The sequence below is a fragment of the Phalangium opilio genome, unplaced genomic scaffold, assembly GCF_054372755.1.
Source record: "Phalangium opilio isolate 3A_F unplaced genomic scaffold, DU_Popi_V2 ptg000017l_1, whole genome shotgun sequence".
In the NCBI taxonomy this organism is placed as follows: domain Eukaryota; kingdom Metazoa; phylum Arthropoda; class Arachnida; order Opiliones; family Phalangiidae; genus Phalangium; species Phalangium opilio.
Genome location: NW_028324151.1, coordinates 1,014,005 through 1,034,062, shown reverse-complemented (window position 1 = coordinate 1,034,062; position 20,058 = coordinate 1,014,005). Strand labels below are relative to the sequence as shown.

Below are 20,058 nucleotides of genomic sequence, written 5' to 3'. Positions count from 1 at the left end.
CTCCGAATAAATCAATTATACCATTCGTCATAGTAATATATTTGAAATGACAAATAACTAATGTTTTGTCATATGATAGACTAGATATATATCAAAATTGCATTTGCATATATATAAACACCGATGCTTGGCTAATATTCTTCTCACAATCGAAATGAGGGCGATTATCTTAGTATCGCTGGCTTCAATCGCTTGCGTTTGTTTGGCAGATAGACCTTTAAGTAATATCGACTTGTATACCCGATTCAGGGAAGCGCAGAAGGTCACTTGCAGTTGAGTAACCCTTTAATCTTAATTATTTAAGGAAGTTTTTTTTAATGAGAACGTCTTTAGATAATAGAATTAAAGAAACTGGCGCGGCTTATACCTCGTGTCTCGAGCAAGAAGAGAAATCATTCAAGTATAATGTAAGTTAGGGCATGAAGACTTAATTATTCCTTATCACTCCTAAATTAATACTCCGTGGTTTTTGATTTGTATAAATTTTTAGCTGAATCAGCTACGGGCAAACTGTATGAGTTTCTACCCAATGAATACGCGATTCGACATTGAGTTTATGTGTAAACACGTTTACGATACTGGAACCGTAAGAAATAATTTTACCCGTTAATTAATTATAAGTTTAATTAGTTTATTTTTTAATTAGAGTTCCAACATGTATTACGATTGTATGATTAAAAATATTCAACGTTTGACAAACACAAATGCCGTCGAGGAATTATTCAAAACCGAAAAAGCCGTAGCTGTAAGTTCAATACAATTAATTTTTATTTATTTTTTAAGTAATAAACAATTCAATTATTTAACAAAATTTGCACAGAAATGTCAAGAAGAAGCCGCTAGTTACGTTCCCTAATTCACTATTAAAATAAAAAATTATCAATCTAAAATTATGTTTTTTATTGAGAAATCTCGAAGCGTATGTACCTTAATGTTTTTAATTAGCGAGTAATTTTGCAAGCAATTCCGCAATTGCAAAAACCGAGGCAATGCTTATAACGTAAACATAAGCCCGCAAAAGAGGTGCCATGTGACTAAACGTAATTCGCCTGTCGCTATCAGTGTCGACGATTTTCGACGGTTCAATTTCGATGCCAAAGCTCCTTTCCAGTACACGGAACCACGGGACCTCTTGTTTATTTTCGAAAAATCTGTATAATCTGAAATAGGCGGGAAAATCTTTATTTAAGCTATCTAATTTTAATATCACGTTTAATTACCTTTGATTAATAATTTCCAAGGCTTGGTCGGATATGTTGCCGTTCGTGTAATAGACCACGGGTTTGACGAAAAAGGTTTCGCGTCCAAAATGAATGCGACCCAAAACGTCGTAAAATTTTATTTTTTTCCAAAATTCGAAAATGTTCATAATCATGATAAAATCGGGAATAAGAGCCGCTTTGCCACTAGATATCTCCTGAAAGTTTTCTTTTGTCGAGGCTCGCTTGCATAAAGTCTTCATTTCTACCGAGTCCTGCAATTATACCCCTCGCCCAAATTAACTTCGATTAAAAGCCCTTTATAGTTATACTTACAGCGTGGCAAATTTCTTCCAAAGCCCGATGGAAGGCGTATATCTTCATCTTGCCATCATCCAGCAATTCGGCAATCGTGTTGATATTGAATACTTTGTTGCTGCAGTATTTGGACGTAATGAAACCCCCAAATACTGTAAGAATAACGGTTAACGTTAGGAACCAAACGCTCGAACTCAATCTAATGGCCGGTTTGAACGGAATTTGAATCCCTGTCAAAAAATGTACATTTAAATTATCTTTTAACGTTAGTTAATACTTATCCGAATCCGAATTAAATTAACCTTGTCCCAATATGGTGCTGCCGTATTTGAAGAGTTTACTAGTAAATACGTTAGTTGTTAATCGCCTACGGCAGGTAAATACCATTTCCATACTTTCCACCAGAGCTAAGATACAAATTAAACTAATGGCTAAAATCCAAACCTGAATTAAAAAAATTAGTTTAGTTAACTGTTTAAGAATGTTTTTTCTTAATGAACGCACTGTAAATGGCATTGACAATAATCCATCTAGAGCTCCGGTATCACTCAACTTGGACACGTAATTTTTTTTCGTAATTATAACATTGTGCGTGAACATGAATGAAGTGGTCATTTTGAAATTGTACTTCTCCAATACCGAGAGAGATGGAGAGAAAGGCCACAGTATTATATCGGCCTCCTGCCATGACGATAATTAATCAGTTATATTGAAATTACTTTTAAAAATTCTCAGGCTTACCTCTTTCAATTTCGTAAACAACCCCACTTCGCCTTCTATTTTTGACGGGCTTACCATATTGCATCTGTAAGTATAAGTCACAGTGCCGTCTTCGTAACAACCCAATCGCGCAGTCTTATCATACGTTTATAACATGTTTCAAAAGTCTAAGTTGGATCTAGTTTGGGTGGGCTATGTAAGACCACACAATGAACCTAATTTAAACCATAAGCAGTGCCGGATAACCAGGCTGACCATCGGAGGCCCCTATAGGCACGTACTTTCAGAGCCTAGTGGTTAATCCGGCACTGACCCTAACCCGTACAAGACCCAAACAATCCAAACCTAACTTTACACTATTAAGAATTTCATTTTTAGAAGCGATATTATAAACCTATGATTTGATTAATTTGCGTACGATAGTTGAGGATTATTTTGAAACACGTAATACAGCAAACTGAAATACGGATCCGCGTGAATCTTGCACGAAAATCTCTATTGAAAAACGGCAATTCTTTTTAAAAATTATCAAACTTTGCCATTAATATAAATTGCCGCGTATAACTTCACTCACGTAATCAGCAGCAACGTTAACGTTATAGACCCTCATTGACACCGACGAAACTGATTGACTGTCACTGTCGATTTTAGACATTTATAGATAGTTGCAAAATTAAAAGATCATTAAAAACATTTAACGAGCGAAGCAATTAGGTATCGTTGTTGACAGTCAATTAAGTAGATTATATCTTCGTCAGAATAATATTTTAATGGTATATTGATTATAATTGGGGGACAAAAAAAGATTTTGAAGCTAATTTTCCATTGCAAATAAAGTAAAAAGACATTATACGGGTGAAGTTTACATTCAATTTAGGATATAATGCATTTTTAATAGCGTTTATTCGTGTTTCTTCTCGTGATACCGAATCGAAAATGTTTTGCGCACGAAAACCTTGCTTGAAATTGATTTTGAAGAGAAACTAGAACCCTTGATAAAAAATCTATTCCGCATTTGGTTTTGGTTTTATTTTTGCCATTTGCGCTCTTGCACCTTAGTTACGAGATGATTAGTTCTTTTAGAATGTCTTTAATCAAGAAGGTAACGCTTAGAATCAAACCAAAGAACCAGATACAGAATATAGGCATTAAATCGCGGTATTTTAATTTGGGAGTATTTATTGAACTGCTGTCACTCGATGAGAATAACCTGCTGATGTTATTTTGACCCGTAATGACCTTCAGTCTCTTGGCGTGTCCCGTTTCGTGAAACCTATCAATCCTGTTCGATGACGAAAATACCCCGTAACATATTTTAGTAGCGAAATAACAACAATTTTACCCCTTTGTGTGTCATACAAACCTTTGATCAATCAAGTGCAAAATTGGTAAGATTTCCTTGTGGCAGAAATAACCGATTAATTGCGTGAAATACGTTTTTGCGCTTAGATGGAACCGTCCATCAAATTCGTTCGTCTTTTGGCCCTCGTTTAAGAACGCGGCCACTATGTTCAACGTGTATTCGTTTTCAATTATGATCGAGTTCTTGTTTCTGATGAACAATGACGTAATGTCTTCAACGTCGGGGTTTTTCAAAACAATACTGTCCTTCATGACTGCGTCATAGATGTCAGGGTAGTTTTCCTTGAATGCAAGGACATTATGACCAACTTTGGTCGGTTCATTTTAGACATTAAAAAAATCATCAGTAGGCTTTGAAATTTTCTACAGCGAATTGACGTAAGTGTAAAAAATAGGTCAAAAGTAGGTATTGGAGTAGGGAGAGGTTTCGCCTTTTTTCCTTATCGATGGATTCATTTGGTGAAAATTTTCCAGTCGAGTCGGGTACCTAATATGTTCTTTTCAATGTGCGGTAATTTTACTGAGTGCCTTAAGCCTAGGCCTAAGTAAACCTTCAGTTTATCGGTTCATTTTAACGCGATGGTATTCATTAAACCGTGCTTGAATAATTACCGCCCGTAAAGGAATCTCCGTCGACGATGGTAAGCCTATTTTTGCCTACCTAATTTTTTTTCGGGCGCGAGATGCATTGTCTGCCTTTAAATATAAGGCTTACTTTCAATTGATCGATGACTTTCGTGTTGTTAAAGTAAAGATTAACAACATTCTTGTCGTACAAATCCTCGAAGCTGTTGATATTGCAAGATTTAACCACGAGACAACTGGCGTTGAAGTAGGCCAAAAATGACCACGACAAAAATAAGACGCTAGAACCCCATAATAAATACAGAAAGGAAAGTAAAGGGTGTTTGGACGAAATAAAGTTTGCTACGAAACATAATAATAGTATTTTAAAAGACGCGGATAAACATGATTACAAATATTAGTTTTACGTTTCTGTAAAAGGCATCGAATGTTCAACCAAATGCTTTCCCACATTTTGCGTGCATTAACTGAACGGTATTGCTTCAAAACTGATAACAGTGATATCGCAATTATCGAACCGAGTATGGCCATCCAAACCTACCGGTAGAATTTCACCAGTTTTAATTTATTTGGGTCTTTTTTATTAGCCACGGTATAAACGTTACTTCTTTATGAAACGTTTGAAAGATGGCCGAATGATTGACTTTAATATTTTTGCAAGTCCTCGAAAATATCTTAACGTTTGGATACTCGATGGGTCGAGATATGGTGCAAAAATTGCCCAATCTCGAGTAATATCCCAACAAATTTGGGTAAAACATAAAGTTTATTTCCTATCATTAAATTTCATTAATCAATCAATTGGATAATTCGTCAGTATGGTAATTTTACCTTGCGTTCCATCATGTAGTACAGGTGACCTTTTGGTCCGGCAGTTACCATTTCCGGGCAAAGAGATTGGCTGTAAAATACAGTACCTAAACTAAAGGGATTAGCAACGTAAGGCGAGTACTTACTTTAATGGTAAATGTTTAAAAAAGAACTCGTATAAGAATTTTTCTCCCAAATTGAAGGGCGTACAATAACGTGTATTATTCAAGATGCACTTGTACAGTTGCTGCACGCGTTATTAAATTTAACATCAATTCAATTAGGCCTATTAACACCCGATTCATGTTAATCACTCACCAATCCGGTGCCAACTTTAAGAAACATGATTTCAAACTAAGCCCACGCTCTTAAATGAATGAATATTGACGCTTTTAACCGCTTATGTACACTGCTGATACAGCAGCGAGTCGTTGCCAAGCTTCGAAAGAAAAACAACTTATTTACTTATTGATTTCTTTTCTTCATTGTTCTTTCGAGTACGAGTAAATCTGTTATTGTAACTAAGATCTTTCGAAATTATCGAACTCTGATTTTTCCTTGGCGCCCAGAGTAATTCAATTGCCGCGTTCAGTGTCTTTAGGTACGCGTGCTTCAATTCGCTTTAATGTAAAATATACAAGGTCAATTTAAAAAACGATCAATATCGGTGTACTTTCCCATTTTGGGTTCGTACCGCGTGAAACTAATATCAAACTATAGGTTACATTTACGCCAGGTGCGTTGCAAAAACAAACGAATACTAAAATTACTTTTCGCACTGTGTGGTTTGGCTCTCGCGAAACTGTCAACACTTTTTTATTGATCGAAGCTTACGGACACGAACGTAAAGTCTGGCTAATCGCGAATCATTAAATACGTCTGTGGAAATTAACCCAGGTGCATTAATTACGCAAACTTTAATTATCAGGCGGCTTTTTATCGTGTGAAATTTAGAAAATTCAGAAAGCCACGACAAATTTGAAGTTTTCCTAAAAACAAATTTTATTCAATTAATCTGAATACATTTAGTCTACGAGAGAAAGCCGAATTGTAACATTTATTTGTTCGATAGAAATACGTAAGGTGCTGGAAAATGTTTTTGATGACATTATACGTATTTGCTGGCTCTACGCGGAAACGCTCGTGTCAGGCATTCCAAGAAATTGACGATAGCGGCGGAAATGACCCCGTAGAACCAAACGTAAAATACGGGTTTCAGAAATTTCAGTTCCATGACTTGGACTTCCTTCAGATTGTCATTTTTGCCGTTATTCAAAACCTCTCTTATTTTCCACAGTTCCTTGCGTGTCCGAGGTCTAATTTGATCAGTTTCCACGAAACGAGTAACGCTGTTACGAAAGTGTAGACCGAGCTTAAAGATTTACCATACTGATATTCAAAGGTTGCTTGAAAAACTTACAGATAGTCGCATTGTTCTCTTATGGCTTGAGGCAAATGCTTGCTGAACAATATATGGGTGCTTCCCCAGGCGTAACTTTCCTTTCCGATGTACAGCTTCTTATCCGTTCTCCAAAATTTTTTATGGATGGGTAATTCCGTGTAAACTCGATTTGTCGAGTAAAAGAGAGCTCCTTTTCCGTTGAAATACGATTCCTCCGCTTCCCTCCAATGATCAATGTAGTCCATCTCGGGATGATTGTCGTACCAGGCTAACAATTTATCGTAAATTCCACCAACATTCCCCTGTGAAAATAAAAACATCAAAACGAGAATTAACAATCAGGTTTACAAATGTTACTATTGATGTTCCTTACCATTAGACTGGTAAAGAACGACGTCTGCATAAATATAAGCGGAACTACTTTGGGATGGGCTGTTAAGTCTTCGATGGAATCGATATATGTCGATTTTGCTATCAGCAATTCGCTTTTTAAATTGCCAGAATAGGACTTCATTAAAACCGAAGATGCCAGAATCCAAGCTCCAAAAATACATCTTTGAAATAAGCGCTTCCCAATCTCCTCATTGGCTAAATTAAATAGATAATCGAAAATTGCGAAATACTCCTGACTTATACCGTCGCTCGTATTTGCCATTGGCGGCGATACTTAACAGTTTTGCAGAATATCCGCTACAAATAACCAAACATAATGAAGGAACGATTTGACGGATGAATTTCGGTAACTTCTGGTTGCCTTCTTAATCGCCGTCAGTACAAACGAAACGAATATGAGACAGGCTGATAGTGAAAGCCAGGTTTCGGCGCTCAAACCGAGGATGCTGTAAGTGTCATCGCTGGCACTCTGACGGTCAATGAACGTTGATAAGACAGTTCCATCGGCGTACAAGCACGGCGAGACGTGCGTGTCCAAAGAATCTGGTGATAAGGCCGTTATAGATAGGTGACAATGAATTACCTAATACGAAAATAATCAAGGGAAAGAAAAATAAATTCTAGATTTTTCAATTAGCAATTGTTAACTAATAAATTAGGGTAACCTAACCATTCGGTTATGCTTTACTTATAATTGCTTGAAAATATATTTTTAATTATATTAAAGTCACTTCACTGACCCCAAATTGCAAACCGCTTTTATAGTACCAGTCGTCGAGACCAAATATAGTGACGTTACGTTCACGAAGAATCGAACTAATCTCTTCCAATTTCAGTAATTTTACGCTGTTAGTTTAAAGAGATTAAGCTTAGTAGTAATAATATTATTAGATTAAGGAATAACTCGGTGTACCTTATATTTTTCAATGATAAGAAAACAAATTGTCCAAGTTGAAACGTCCGTGAATGATACGGGGAATAAATGCCTCTTTCGAAAATATCCAGGTTACGATGCAAATCCTGAGTTAAAAAAAAACGAAAAAAGTTTAATTTCGAGATAGATTCTCGACAATAGACGGAAGTTATACTGACTACGGGAAGGGCATATTTAAATACGTAGTTTGAGTGATTCGACATTTTTAACGAAACTTCGAGGGTATGAATTTGATGAGCTTTGATGAGAACGGTATTATATTTCCAACAATACCCGGTCGAGATTCGAACTTGATCTGTCGAGTCTTCGAGTCTCCATTAGATAAAACTCGGTACAAAATACGATCATCAAATTATATATTTCTGTTTAAAATAGAGGCTATATAATTTAGAAATGTTTTTAAAATGCACGCTATATAATTTTCAGAGGATACGGGCTTTTTAAAGTTAGAAGTTTAATGTTTTAACGATACATAATAGATAAGTATTAGTTTTGAAAATGATACACGCTGTAATCATTTGTAATAGAACTTGGTAATCCCTTTATAAATATATATATTGGGACACCGAACTAAATAACCGAAATATACTCTGTAATCTGAAACTAATTTTGAATCGATACTTGACTGGATGTTTTATTTTAGACTAAAGTTACTGTTTGTCTCGTAACTTTATTACCGATAATACTTCACCGCCTCTTTCTTATGATGATTAAATTCACGAATCAAGTTCACTTCTGAATTTATATCAATTGAGTACTTGGATAATTAAACGAAAGGAACCCTATCCATTCCAAAATCAACGCTAGAGAAGCGATCAGATTTCCGTAAGCGTAGAACTTATAGACTGGCGAAACATCCATGAAAACTAAAACGTTCGTTTCCGTCGTTGTTGGTTCCCAAAGAACAGAGTCGACTATAAATTTATTTTGAGCTTTGTAGCTTTCTTGCCATTTCGTTTCCACGTAGGTGTTGAAACTAATTATCAAAATGAGAGTATTATGTTTTGAAACAAATGCATTGAGGAATAATGAAATGTTTACTAGAATTTTAAAATCTTCGTCCATGATTTATCGGATGCCATCTTGAATGACATTGGGTAAACGAGGTAGTATTTGCTTATCGGTTTGGAAACGTAAAGGTGAGGCAGTTCTTCTTTTTCGTAGAAGCCTTGCGAGACGCAAGTTCCAATTGAAGCGTAAAGAGCGAAATCCAAAATTAAAAACACGTCATTTTCCGCCATATCCTGGAAGAAATCCGCTCCCGCCAAATCGATATGGTGAAAACGCTGAGTTTTATCGATGATGTATTGCAATTTTTGATTTCTCGTTGCCTGAAACGAATAATACTTAAACCGAGACACTAATTCGAAAGGAACAGTTCTCACGTACCAATAAGTGAATAATACTCTCCGAAGTTTGACCATCCAAGCATTTGGGTTGGTATTTTGATTGGGGGTTGATTTCTTCGATAGTGTTTATTTTCTTGTACGTAGTAAATGAGAATTTGGATTTCATGTTGCCATTGATGATGACGAACGACACTAGAATCCAAGTTCCGCAAAGAATCCGTTGACTCGGACGTTTTGAAATGCTTGGGAAAGCTACGGATTTAAAAAAAACATCCAAATTGGTCACTGTTTGACCAGTGGAATCATTTTTATCGACTCACGTTCATAGAAGAAGACCATCGTGATATTCCACGCGTGTTTAATGAAATCTCGGACGAAACTGACCTTCCCGGATTTGACTTTTAAAACGTTTCTTCGGGTTGAAGAGCGTTTTGCCGTTGTTGCCAGCAACAATGCGATGGTAAATATCGAAGTCAATATTCCGAACCACGTCTGTGAATTGAAATTGCGTCAAACGAGATGACGCGATTAAACAATTTGTTCCTTACCCATTTATCGGCGATATTGAAATCGAATGATGATACGAAAGCGGACTTGGGTGTATTGGTCACCATAACAAAATTAGATTCGTAAACTGGCTTCCCCAAGGCGGTCAAGTTCGATTTGCACCTTTCGCTCACAAGCTCCATTATATTTGGGTAGAGCAAAACATCCATGTTCTGCGTCAATATATTTTTGAGATACAATTCAAAATCTAATTTTATTTTGACGTCTCTCTTTTTACCTCGGGTAGTTCTTCGCTCATATTTAATTCTGAAATAGTTTGGTGTGATAGTCCTTCAAAATGAACCCTTGAAAAATATTAAGTTTTTTAACGAATTGTACGGTGTTATTAAAATGTGAGAAATATTTTAAATACCTCGCGAAATATCTCTCAAAATATTGTTTCGTTGCTTGATAAATGCGAGCGGAATAATCCATATGAAGGGCGAGCTATATGAAAAAATTAAAGATAAGTGGTTCAGTCTTTAGCTTAGCGGCTTTATTTTACCCCCGGTCAAAAATGGACAGATTCCATGGCGTACATACATCTAACGCGCCAAATATTAAAGTCCGGTTCGACTTCATTTTAACCACTCAGTTTCCAAGGGCGAGATTTGTTAAATTCGCGTTCGACTTCTACATTTGGAGTTAAACTGTGCGCCTGGAAACGGTCTTTTCTTTCCCTACTTTTTCGTGTTAAAGAGTCATTATCTAGAACTTTATTTCGAGATTCAAAATATTTCCCGGCTCTAAGAGCAACGGATCAATGTATTATTAAATAAAGTGCTAAACTAAGAGATAATAATGTATATACCCCTACTTATATTTAGGACATTTGTACGTAGAAACTCTGATATCGATCCCCGACTTGGGCAAGTCGCTAATAGAAATAACGTGACTCATTTGTACGAGATAAAAGCATTTAATTAATGAATGTTTAATACGCTAAGGATTTGTGTAGAACTTAATTTTCCTCTTTTGTTTTTTCAAGCTATGTTTTCCATAGACAACTATACTGTAAGAAATACAACTATTTATTTATTGCAACTGTGAATTAACGTCAATTGTTATTGTCTTAAAGAGTGTCTTAGAGAATGAGATTCATTCTAAAATAATGCAAGCGTAGCGGCTAGGTTCCCGTAAACATCGGTAAGAATGGTTGCCCTACCATTTCATTATCCCTTTGAAGAGGTATTAGTAATTTGGTTTATTTATTTAAATCAATACTAAGTGTTGTGTAATCGCCATAATGAATAATAATACTTTAGTGTGAAGTGAGCTTATGAATATTTTATTAGTATTTATCATTAAGGTAAATATCAATTACGATTTGTTTGTATAGTTTGACGTTTGTTATTTGGATTGGCGGTTAAGTGCAAAATCAAGGAGGGTTTAGTACGAAGTGGCAATATATTTCATAGCCTTCGCTTTAGTTTTACCATAAGTTCTTAAGTTATGCTCCATAAGTTTTTCACTGGTTACTGACTCGCTATCACGAAGTGACGTAGGACATAGATTCAGGGTAAAGCGAAGACGCCTGGTGAGGCGTTGTCAAAGGCTTAGTACAGACTAAATAGGACCTAGATGGAAGTCCTGCAAAATTAACCACCGAGGGTAGGACTTCAATTCAGCTCGCTTGTCGTTCTTGAACTAGCTCTCACGCAGTAAGTCTCTAGCATTACGAAGCATAGGTAGTGTCATACTTATGGAAGGAACATATCTTAGAAACTTATGGTTTTACGAACCCAAGCCTCATTTTTGTGTCTGACTCGTTATTTTCAATTTGCAACGTGTTTTCCGTAGAAATATGGAATGATGGCGACGAAGGTTGCTTGTAATAAGCGACATTTACACGTTTTTCGTGTAGGTAGTTGTAGTACATTTAGAATAGGTGCGATACAACCGTTTCGATTGCCGTTTCCAACGCGAATGTACTATAGCTACCAAGCGACGATATCCTTAATTCTATACGCTCGCGCGAAACCAGCTGCTCTTATTTTACGACGAGAAATTTAGGTGGATTCTAGGCCTAATTCACGTAGTTGTCGTAATTAACCTACGATGAGACCCAAAATGATAATCTCATTATAAGGTCTCGTACGAACCAATTTGCGTAGAAATTATTCAGATTAAAATCATGTATTAAACTTTTTCAGAATGGGTTCTAATTTAATTAAATCAAATAGAATCGGATTAATAAACATGTACCTTAATCCACTATGGATTAAGGTAAAGACGTGGTTTTTAATCAGTTGATGTAATTTTTTACTCTCTCTCTCTCTCTCTGAATCCTTAATTTTTTTATAATTAGACTCCAAAACAAATTTAAATTTCAACAATTTAGGGTCAAATATGATTCTAAGGAATTCCCAATTGTATAAGAGGACCAATACATGGAAACGTGGTAACATCGTGACCTTGAGGTTACAGGCATACCTAGATCCCACCACTCTCGGTCATTTGGACAGAACCAGAACCATTTCGAACATCGTCCAAGAACGACCATGACGTCACTCATAGGCCAATCTCGTATCTCTCCGAGGATGAAGAGTTACTATAGAAGATTTAATTCCCGTCCCCCACCCCTCAGCGGACATTTAACCCATGGGCAACTAGGACGAATGTATTAACTAACCTATCTTTAACTCAATAAGTACATGAAAAACCGGGCTCTTGTGAATTTCAACATTTTGCACGAGTCATCCCAGCCTCGTGCGTCAGCCGAAACTGTACCGATAACCGTTTGACATTTAAGCCTACAATTCTAGTTATACATAAAACACGTGTTTTCTTGTAATTTATCGTTCCTGACAGAAATGTAATATAGCAGCGTACTTTCCCTCGTGATTGCTATGGTATATTGCGTTAGACGTATCATCACACTTTGGTATTTCCAAATTTCGCATGTGCGCTCGGATATTTCTTAACTATAATTCATCATAACGCGTGTTAGTTAAATTTCGACATAGCGACAGTGGTCCCCTTTGACATTTAAGTTTGCTATATAACGGGGAGTGTGCCCTATTGGAAATCACATTACTGAACACAGTCAAGAAGAACGAGTCTTCTAATACTAAAGTTCTAACTACTTGGTAAGTTGAAAACGTTTCAAAATCCCTTTAAGCGAAGTTGTACGAACGAAAAGCGTGAAACTTCCCACGGGTTTTAGATACCTCAATATTTTCCCTTAATAATCCAAGTTAAAAACTTCTTTTTATTAGATTTCTCGTAGTCAATACCAAATCCAAAGCAATAATGAACGCTCTGATTGTAACCCTCTTGGTCGTTTTGGCCGTTTATGGTAAGATTCAAAGTTAATATTTGCACTACATTTTCCAATCTGCACCAACACACCAGGAACATCTTAATTTGAATATTGCACCCCTGATTTTGAATGGGATACCAGGGTATGAGTACTAACTTTCGATCCTCGGTATAGATGTAACTGCCACTGGCGCCACTGGCTGTCCAGTCTGCGACGCAGCTGCCAATAATCAACCCGTAACTGGAGACATTAAGGTGCAAGATGGCCTAGTTTGTTGCATTAGCCAGGGTGAAGTTTATTTGTGCCAGACTGCCGAAGCGGCAAAAGCAGATGGAGGTCTTCTCAATACTCTTCTCAATGGTGCTGTCGTGAGCTTGTTAAATGACCTGAGTTTATGCAAACCCGTGAAGATGCTCCTTGATGGTTTGCTGCCTACATTGAGTACAGCTCTAATATCAACTTGCAACGGTCAAACTCTCGCTACGGGTGTACAGTGCAACCCTCCGCCGAAACCAACCACACCTGTAACTCCAACTAATCCTACTCCTTATTGCGACACTACTTGCGCCTCTGGCTTGTGTTGCGAAGCTAACAATTGTCCAAAGTAGTAGAATTAAAAAAAAAGTTGTAACTTTTTTCAAATGAAAATGAAAAATAAATCTATTTCATTAATTCCAAAAAATATATAACTCTCTCGAAATTATTTTACTAAAATAAAGTATAATGAAACCAGGACGATTAAAATTGGAGATATGGGGACTAAATCACAGAATAGACGGTATTCGAGCTGTCCAACAACACTTTGAATTTTCTCCAACTTGTCAAACGATGCAAACTTGCATATAGGGCATTGGGGGGACAAGTTGTTGCAAAATGGGTTTGAAATAGAACCTGTATCCTCAAAATTCAAATTTTAAACGAATGTAGTAGTAAAACTCTTTAGAAAAAAGGGCGCTATTCAGTTGAGACCGAAGGTGGAGACCAATATTCAGTTTTACACACATAAATATAAGTGCCTATACACCCGTAATATCTTTCCCGGGACTTTCAACATTTCCTTCGACACAATTTAATATACATGAAAATAAATTTAGGCTCATAATTTTGGGTATTACAGGGTTGCCACAGTACCTGGAAATCCTGGAAAACCTGGAAAAGTCAGGGAACTTAAAAATGGGCCGAAAAGGTCAGGGAAAACTCAGGGAATTTTAAAAGTTTAAGCAAAGTTAGGGAATTAGATTTTAGTGGGTAAAATTTCTGGGGATAAGGCTTTATTGAAAGATTAATGAAAGTTTCTCCTCATCCTCTCTTAACGCAGAAAAGTGTAGAAGAAGCCTTAAAAATGTCTAGAATTGTTTTTATAAAGTAAATGTCTTTAAAAAAATCTCTTAGACTGTTATTTATAGTTAAAATGTTTCTTAATTATTTTGGTGCAACAAATACATTGGAAAACTTAATGTAGATCGAGTTTATTTAATTATGAGCACTTAAAACGTGCTGTAAAAATTTACACTTTCGACCTAAAAAGGTCAGGGAAAATCAATATAGACCACTCCATTAATTACTTGAACGGAAACCAACACCCAGGGACGAGAGGCTGCTCTCTTAGGTTACTTCCCTCGCACCAAGAGTCGACCCCAGACGTCGGCCGAGTTCATTACACGCGGGGGGGGGGGCTAGCCCACTGTCACTGCCTCTAGCAGTGCACTGCTTCTTGGTGGTAGGCTTATCATCTGGAATTAGTGAAATGGTCTATTCAGAGAAGATTCTAAGGAATTACTAATTGTATACGAGGACCAATAATTGGAAACGTGGTACCATCGTTCCTTAAGGGTACCAACCCTAATTATAGGCCTACCTAGATAGATAGAGGGGTCACCCTCTACCCCACCACCCTCCGACATATGGACAAAACCATAACCATAACCATAACCATAGTCCAAGGATACTCTCGTGTCTCTCCTGGTATGAAGTGTTACTTTTTAAGATTTCACTTCCCCCTCCCCCCAAGCAGTCCAGCGGCCTCTGACAAAATCCAAAGATAGACCGTTTCATAATTTAACCCATGGATGCCAACTCTTATACCCAGTATTAACTTCGCTGTCTTGACTATAATAAGTACATGAAAATAGAGCTCTGGTGGATTTCAAAATTTTGCACGCGTCATCCTAGCCGCACGCGTCAGACGAAACTGTACCGACAACCGTTTGACATTTTAATCCTACAATTCTAGTTATATAAAACACGTGTTTTCTTGTAATATATCGTTCCTGACAGGAATGTAATAGAGCAGCGTACTTTCCCTCGTGATTGCTATTATAAATTGAGTTACACTCATCGTCATACTTTGGTATTTCCATTTTTCGTGCGTGTTCTCGGATATTTCTCAATGGGAATTCTTGGAATCGCGTGTTAGTTAAATTTCGACATAGCGACAGTGGCCGCCTTTGACATTTAAGTTTGCTATATAACGGGGAGTGTGCCCTATTGGAAATCACATTTCTGAACACAGTCAAGAAGAACGAGTCTTCTAATACTAAAGTTCTAACTACTTGGTAAGTTGAAAACCTTTCTAAACTCCTTTAAGCGTGAAACTTGATTGAATACAAGTTTTATACACCTCAATATTTTTGTGAAAAAGTTAAATTTTCCCTTAATATTTCAAGTTTTCTAAACTTGATTTAAAAACTTCTTTTTATTAGATTTCTCGTAGTCAATACCAAATCCAAAGCAATAATGAACGCTCTGATTGTAACCCTCTTGGTCGTTTTGGCTGCTTATGGTAAGATTCAAAGTTAATATTTGCACTACATTTTCCATCCGGCAACAGCACACCAGGAACATCTTAATTTGAATATTGCACCCCTGATTTTGAAGGGGATACTAGGGTATGAGTACTAACTTTCGATCCTCGGTATAGATATAACTGCCTCTGACTGTCCAGTCTGCGACAAGGCTACCCAAAATCTACCCGTCAACGGAACGATTACGTTGCAAAACGGCCAAGTGTGTTGCATTTCCGACGGTAAAATTTATTTCTGCCAGGCCCCTGAAGCGGCAGTAGCGGATGGTGGTCTTCTCAAAGATCTTCTCGATGCTGTTCTCAACAATGAGAACGGTCTCCTTGGCAAACTTGGCAGTGACCTCGGCGATCTCCTCGGTAGTCTCACCACGGGCGGTCTCCTCAATAAACTGACCCTCGACAAATTATTGGACGAGCTGAATTTATGCCAACCTATATTGGATCTCGCTAAAGGATTGAACGTTGATAAACTTCTTCTAACTGAATGCCCTGATCAAACCATCGCTGAAGACGTATTATGCACTCCTCCGCCAGTACCAGACACTCCTGTAACTCCAACTTCTGATTATTGTACATCTACTTGCACAGCTGGCTTATGTTGCGAAGCTAACAGTTGTCCAAAAACGGCGTAGAATTTTTTAAACAAAATGGAACGCGTTCCCAAATTAAAATGAAAATAAAGAGAAATCTATTTAAATAATTAAAACAATATTACTCTCGAAATTATTTTATTAATATAATGTATAATAAACCAGGACGACGTAAAGAAGAGCGACAGGGACTAAATCGTGGAATAGACAGTAGTCGACGCATCCAACGTCACTACTTATTTTCTCTAACTTGTCCCTGACTCGAACGATGCGAGCTTCCATGGCGCATTCGGGTGGCAAGTTGTTGCAACAGGCTTTGAAATAGAACCTGTATCTGCAAAATACAAATTTTAAACTGTTGCGCGAGAGTATATATTACAAAAAAAGTTACCGAAAAACGTAAATCTACACTTTAGTTCAAATTTCACTTGAACTAGTAAAAGATAACAACAGGTGACATACTCGCAAAATCCATCTCTCTTGGTGAAATCTTCCAAGTAATCTTGATTATAAACGAACAGATATTCAGATCTGATACGAGCCACCTTGGTGCATCTCCAGTAATTTTCTAGACAGTCATCGGGTGACGCGCCTAAATGCGAAATATGCCTTTACTTCAACACACCCGCGCTATCCATCACGCTTCCTTACTCTAGCCAACCCCAACTGCGTGACTGGTATCGCGTAGCAGAATTATGGGAGCGTGCAGACTTACAAAGGATGGTAGACTTATGCCAATTAATATTAAATTTAAGAATATTCTAACCAGCAAATTTCCACAAAATTAAGATGGTCACTATGCGAGTAGAAGCGATTTTCATGTCCCTTATTGACATTAAGAACGAGACCTTATCCTTTAGAATTACCGCTACCAAAAGAATCTTAATGGGAAGGGTACCCTTAAACAATTGGAAGTTAATTGGGACACTAGAGTCTCCTTATGAGAGATTTTATCTTTCCTTGAATTAAGAACTAATGATAAACCAACAAAAATCTGAAAAGCTCTTAGGGGCAAAATTATTTTCACTAATTGCTCTCGAAATTAAGATCTCTTCGTAAACCACTCGTTTCAAGTTCTTCTTATTATTATTAATAGTAAAAATTATGATATCTAACATCGTAAGTACGGTTTCTGATAAAAAAATTTAATTTTATTTACAAATTTAAAATTTCCATAGAATGTTAATTCTTAACGAAGTTCAATTTGAAAATTAATTGTTAAAATCAGTACGACAAATACGATATGAACCGTGGTACTGAACATCAATTTAAAGTAGACGTTTTTATCGATACATCGAAGTTTTTCGTTGATTTCTTCCAATCTATTCAGGACGTGCGTGAATTGAGGGTAATCGAAACACCCGGGAGGCATGTTGGCGTAACATTTTTTAAAATGGTATCTGAAACTGAAATAAGTCTCGTCTCAGATTGGGAATAAAATATTACAAAAGGTAATTGTTAGATTATTCTTAATCGAGGTTTGATCCAGCGTCATTCTTATTGGCTATTAAGTTACTTATAATTCAAAAGCTAATTAAGTACTTGCAGATGCCCGTCTTGCTAAGCATCTCCATGTAATAGGGATTCATCATAACAAAATCTCCGGATCGAACTACGCCAGTTTCGTAACATAATTCGTACTGCGACACGCAATCTTGGGAAGCCGTTTCTCGCACCAACACTGTTAAATATTCAAGTTAATTATTTTCAAATTAAAAACAATGACTCAGTACCGTGATTTACCCGATGTCCATATTACGAAGATTATGATCACGACAGACAAAGTTACATTCATATCGGTTAATATAATTAACGTCGTTTCGTTCTTCTTAATTAAAAATCTAACCCTCGAGTCAAATAAAAATATTTCTTCTAAATTAAAGTTGATTTAATTGCCATTTTAAATATCATTTATTATAATTAAAAAATAACCTCCGTATCCTCTACTATTGCTCTTTGTTTTTGACCTATAATAATACGTTTAAAATCAGCTGGCGATAAAAAAAATTCTGAAAAAACGGATTTTGTAAAATATTTTATTTGGTGAGAAAAAGTAAAGTTTTTTAGTCGTTCTTAATTTCAATTGGAATTCAATGTCATTGATATATAAGCCAAGTCGCAATTATACGAGTAAGTTCATTTATTTGATTTAATATTCATTAATTTGTGCTTTTGATTAATATAAATACATTAAATAGTGTTTTTGTTTAATATTTATACATTAATGAGATACGTACTTTTAATGGTGCGTAACGTACATTCTAAGGGGTTTTTGTCAATGCTATACCTATTCTAGTTATCTCTGCAATTTTGGTCACGTGACGCGTTGACGTAACTGAACTATTTTGCGCTTAATACAGCCTATAATTTATAGCGAAACGTTTAAATAAGAATAATTCGAGGGTTTGAATCAGAAATGTCGCGATTAGGCTTAACAAAATGAACCAAACTAAGAGGGCAACATCCTTAAACGAAGTTGGTTCATCTAGGCTCTCGGTGTCAGGGTGCCACGTTGTTTTCTCCATCAGGTAAGTATTGAAAGCCAGAATTTGATCGACACATTTACTTTCGGCTATTCGCAAAACCCTGATAAAATGGACTCTTCAAACCTCAAATCATCTCTTGAACCTTAAAGCTAGATTATACTCACAGTCTATTAGATATTTCTTGGTCTGCTGTCGACAAACTGTTATTGTAGAATAAGGTCATGACCCCGGGACTTATGGCTGTTGTACTGTAATAGTAACGAGCGTCCGGACTATGCTCTACAATGTCGAATAGGCATTTCCACAGTCTGTGATGAATTACCAAGGCTTGGCTACCATCTTGAATTGCCTCGTAGAAATGATGGTCGGTGAAGAGAGTCGGCAAATCCACCAAAGAATTTGGATTGGCTTTCATTATACTCAATAATTTCCTGGAGGATTCATCAATTTCAGCCTGAAAAATTAAATTTTGTACCGCGGCAAGACTGTGTCCTTTTTCTATTTGTAGCTAGGCAAAGACTTACGTCTTTCCGTAACACTCTGTAATCGGCCACATTCAATAGCATAACCGGAAGCGTGTCTTTGTGATCCAAAAAGTCCATGAGATTATCGATAGTCTCGTAGTTGATGGCTGAAAGCTTTGACCTCATGAATGACGTCAGATAGATCCCGATTACCATAGTAGCCCATAACCACGAACCCAGTAAAATCCTGGTCGAGACGTATTTCTCAACGTGGACCATTCCTAATAGAAAATAAAGTTTTTAAGTTCGCGTAGTTCGGTTTGGAAATGAACCCAGCACCTTGATCCAGAAACGGGCTGATTACGTTCCAAATTTTGTTGTAACAATCAGAGTGAAATGTCGCTGGTTTCACGCGTAAAAGTCGAGGAATAATAGTAGCGCATAACGCGATGCCCGGTAAAGTTACTGCGAATAGCCATTTCACCTTGAAAATGTAATGATTTAAAATTATACGATATTTCTTTATAAAAATTAGAAACGTTTAATTGGCGGAGAGTTACTTCTTCTTGGCAAGAAATCAGTGTACTGACGCTGGTTTCGTATTTCTTGGGCACTTTACTGACGATCAAAGAATCGGAACTGTCCATCCAAGCCGTGTTAATCAGATACTTAAAGCTACCGAAAGCCGAAGTGTCCATGGGCATAAATAATATATGCGCGTCCTTGAAAGATAATCCGTATTTTTAATTGTCTTCGAATGTTCGCGAATGATTAACTTTTTAAATACCTCAACGTAGAAATTTTCGTCCAATTCGCTCGTCATCAGTTCCGTTGG

General features: G+C 36.8%; 8 protein-coding genes across 9 annotated transcripts; 3 read left to right on the top strand and 5 right to left on the bottom strand.

Moving 5' to 3' along the window:
* Positions 1–38: 38 nt before the first annotated feature.
* Positions 39–890, top strand: LOC149702184 (uncharacterized). The gene is made up of 5 exons (XM_089865759.1): positions 39–272; positions 334–407; positions 491–586; positions 647–745; positions 821–890. The coding sequence occupies exons 1-5, from the start codon at positions 155–157 to the stop codon at positions 854–856; spliced, it is 423 nt and encodes a 140-aa protein (XP_089721885.1). The 5' UTR covers positions 39–154; the 3' UTR covers positions 857–890.
* A 2,263-nt stretch (positions 891–3,153) lies between these two features.
* Positions 3,154–3,851, bottom strand: LOC149702183 (uncharacterized). The gene is made up of 2 exons (XM_089867080.1): positions 3,601–3,851; positions 3,154–3,519 (listed from the first exon to the last, which is right to left on the bottom strand). Exons 1-2 carry the CDS (start codon positions 3,849–3,851, stop codon positions 3,297–3,299), a joined length of 474 nt encoding a protein of 157 aa, XP_089723206.1. The 3' UTR covers positions 3,154–3,296.
* A 337-nt stretch (positions 3,852–4,188) lies between these two features.
* On the bottom strand, positions 4,189–5,339 carry LOC149702182 (uncharacterized). The gene is made up of 7 exons (XM_089867079.1): positions 5,313–5,339; positions 5,141–5,241; positions 5,016–5,085; positions 4,790–4,957; positions 4,592–4,721; positions 4,315–4,526; positions 4,189–4,260 (listed from the first exon to the last, which is right to left on the bottom strand). The coding sequence occupies exons 1-7, from the start codon at positions 5,337–5,339 to the stop codon at positions 4,189–4,191; spliced, it is 780 nt and encodes a 259-aa protein (XP_089723205.1).
* A 703-nt stretch (positions 5,340–6,042) lies between these two features.
* Positions 6,043–7,631, bottom strand: LOC149702181 (uncharacterized). The gene is made up of 5 exons (XM_089865758.1): positions 7,530–7,631; positions 7,069–7,372; positions 6,770–6,984; positions 6,415–6,698; positions 6,043–6,343 (listed from the first exon to the last, which is right to left on the bottom strand). The coding sequence occupies exons 3-5, from the start codon at positions 6,908–6,910 to the stop codon at positions 6,103–6,105; spliced, it is 666 nt and encodes a 221-aa protein (XP_089721884.1). The 5' UTR covers positions 6,911–6,984; positions 7,069–7,372; positions 7,530–7,631; the 3' UTR covers positions 6,043–6,102.
* Positions 7,632–8,160: 529 nt separating this feature from the next.
* LOC149702180 (uncharacterized) lies at positions 8,161–10,406 on the bottom strand. Of its 2 annotated transcripts, none has more exons than XM_089865757.1 (8): positions 10,124–10,406; positions 9,992–10,065; positions 9,857–9,923; positions 9,621–9,791; positions 9,393–9,564; positions 9,113–9,324; positions 8,765–9,054; positions 8,161–8,699 (listed from the first exon to the last, which is right to left on the bottom strand). In XM_089865757.1, exons 2-8 carry the CDS (start codon positions 10,051–10,053, stop codon positions 8,465–8,467), a joined length of 1,209 nt encoding a protein of 402 aa, XP_089721883.1. In that variant the 5' UTR covers positions 10,054–10,065; positions 10,124–10,406; the 3' UTR covers positions 8,161–8,464. The 2 variants fall into 2 exon arrangements, with proteins under 2 accessions (XP_089721883.1, XP_089721882.1); XM_089865756.1 differs by having other exon boundaries at positions 10,162–10,406.
* Positions 10,407–12,568: 2,162 nt separating this feature from the next.
* On the top strand, positions 12,569–13,577 carry LOC149702179 (uncharacterized). Its single transcript, XM_089865755.1, has 3 exons — positions 12,569–12,707; positions 12,837–12,916; positions 13,055–13,577. Exons 2-3 carry the CDS (start codon positions 12,871–12,873, stop codon positions 13,486–13,488), a joined length of 480 nt encoding a protein of 159 aa, XP_089721881.1. The 5' UTR covers positions 12,569–12,707; positions 12,837–12,870; the 3' UTR covers positions 13,489–13,577.
* Positions 13,578–15,281: 1,704 nt separating this feature from the next.
* Positions 15,282–16,394, top strand: LOC149702178 (uncharacterized). The gene is made up of 3 exons (XM_089865753.1): positions 15,282–15,435; positions 15,583–15,662; positions 15,801–16,394. The coding sequence occupies exons 2-3, from the start codon at positions 15,617–15,619 to the stop codon at positions 16,313–16,315; spliced, it is 561 nt and encodes a 186-aa protein (XP_089721879.1). The 5' UTR covers positions 15,282–15,435; positions 15,583–15,616; the 3' UTR covers positions 16,316–16,394.
* Positions 16,395–17,169, bottom strand: LOC149702177 (uncharacterized). Its single transcript, XM_089865754.1, has 3 exons — positions 17,040–17,169; positions 16,736–16,865; positions 16,395–16,607 (listed from the first exon to the last, which is right to left on the bottom strand). The coding sequence occupies exons 1-3, from the start codon at positions 17,107–17,109 to the stop codon at positions 16,415–16,417; spliced, it is 393 nt and encodes a 130-aa protein (XP_089721880.1). The 5' UTR covers positions 17,110–17,169; the 3' UTR covers positions 16,395–16,414.
* Between the last annotated feature and the right edge of the window lie 2,889 nt (positions 17,170–20,058).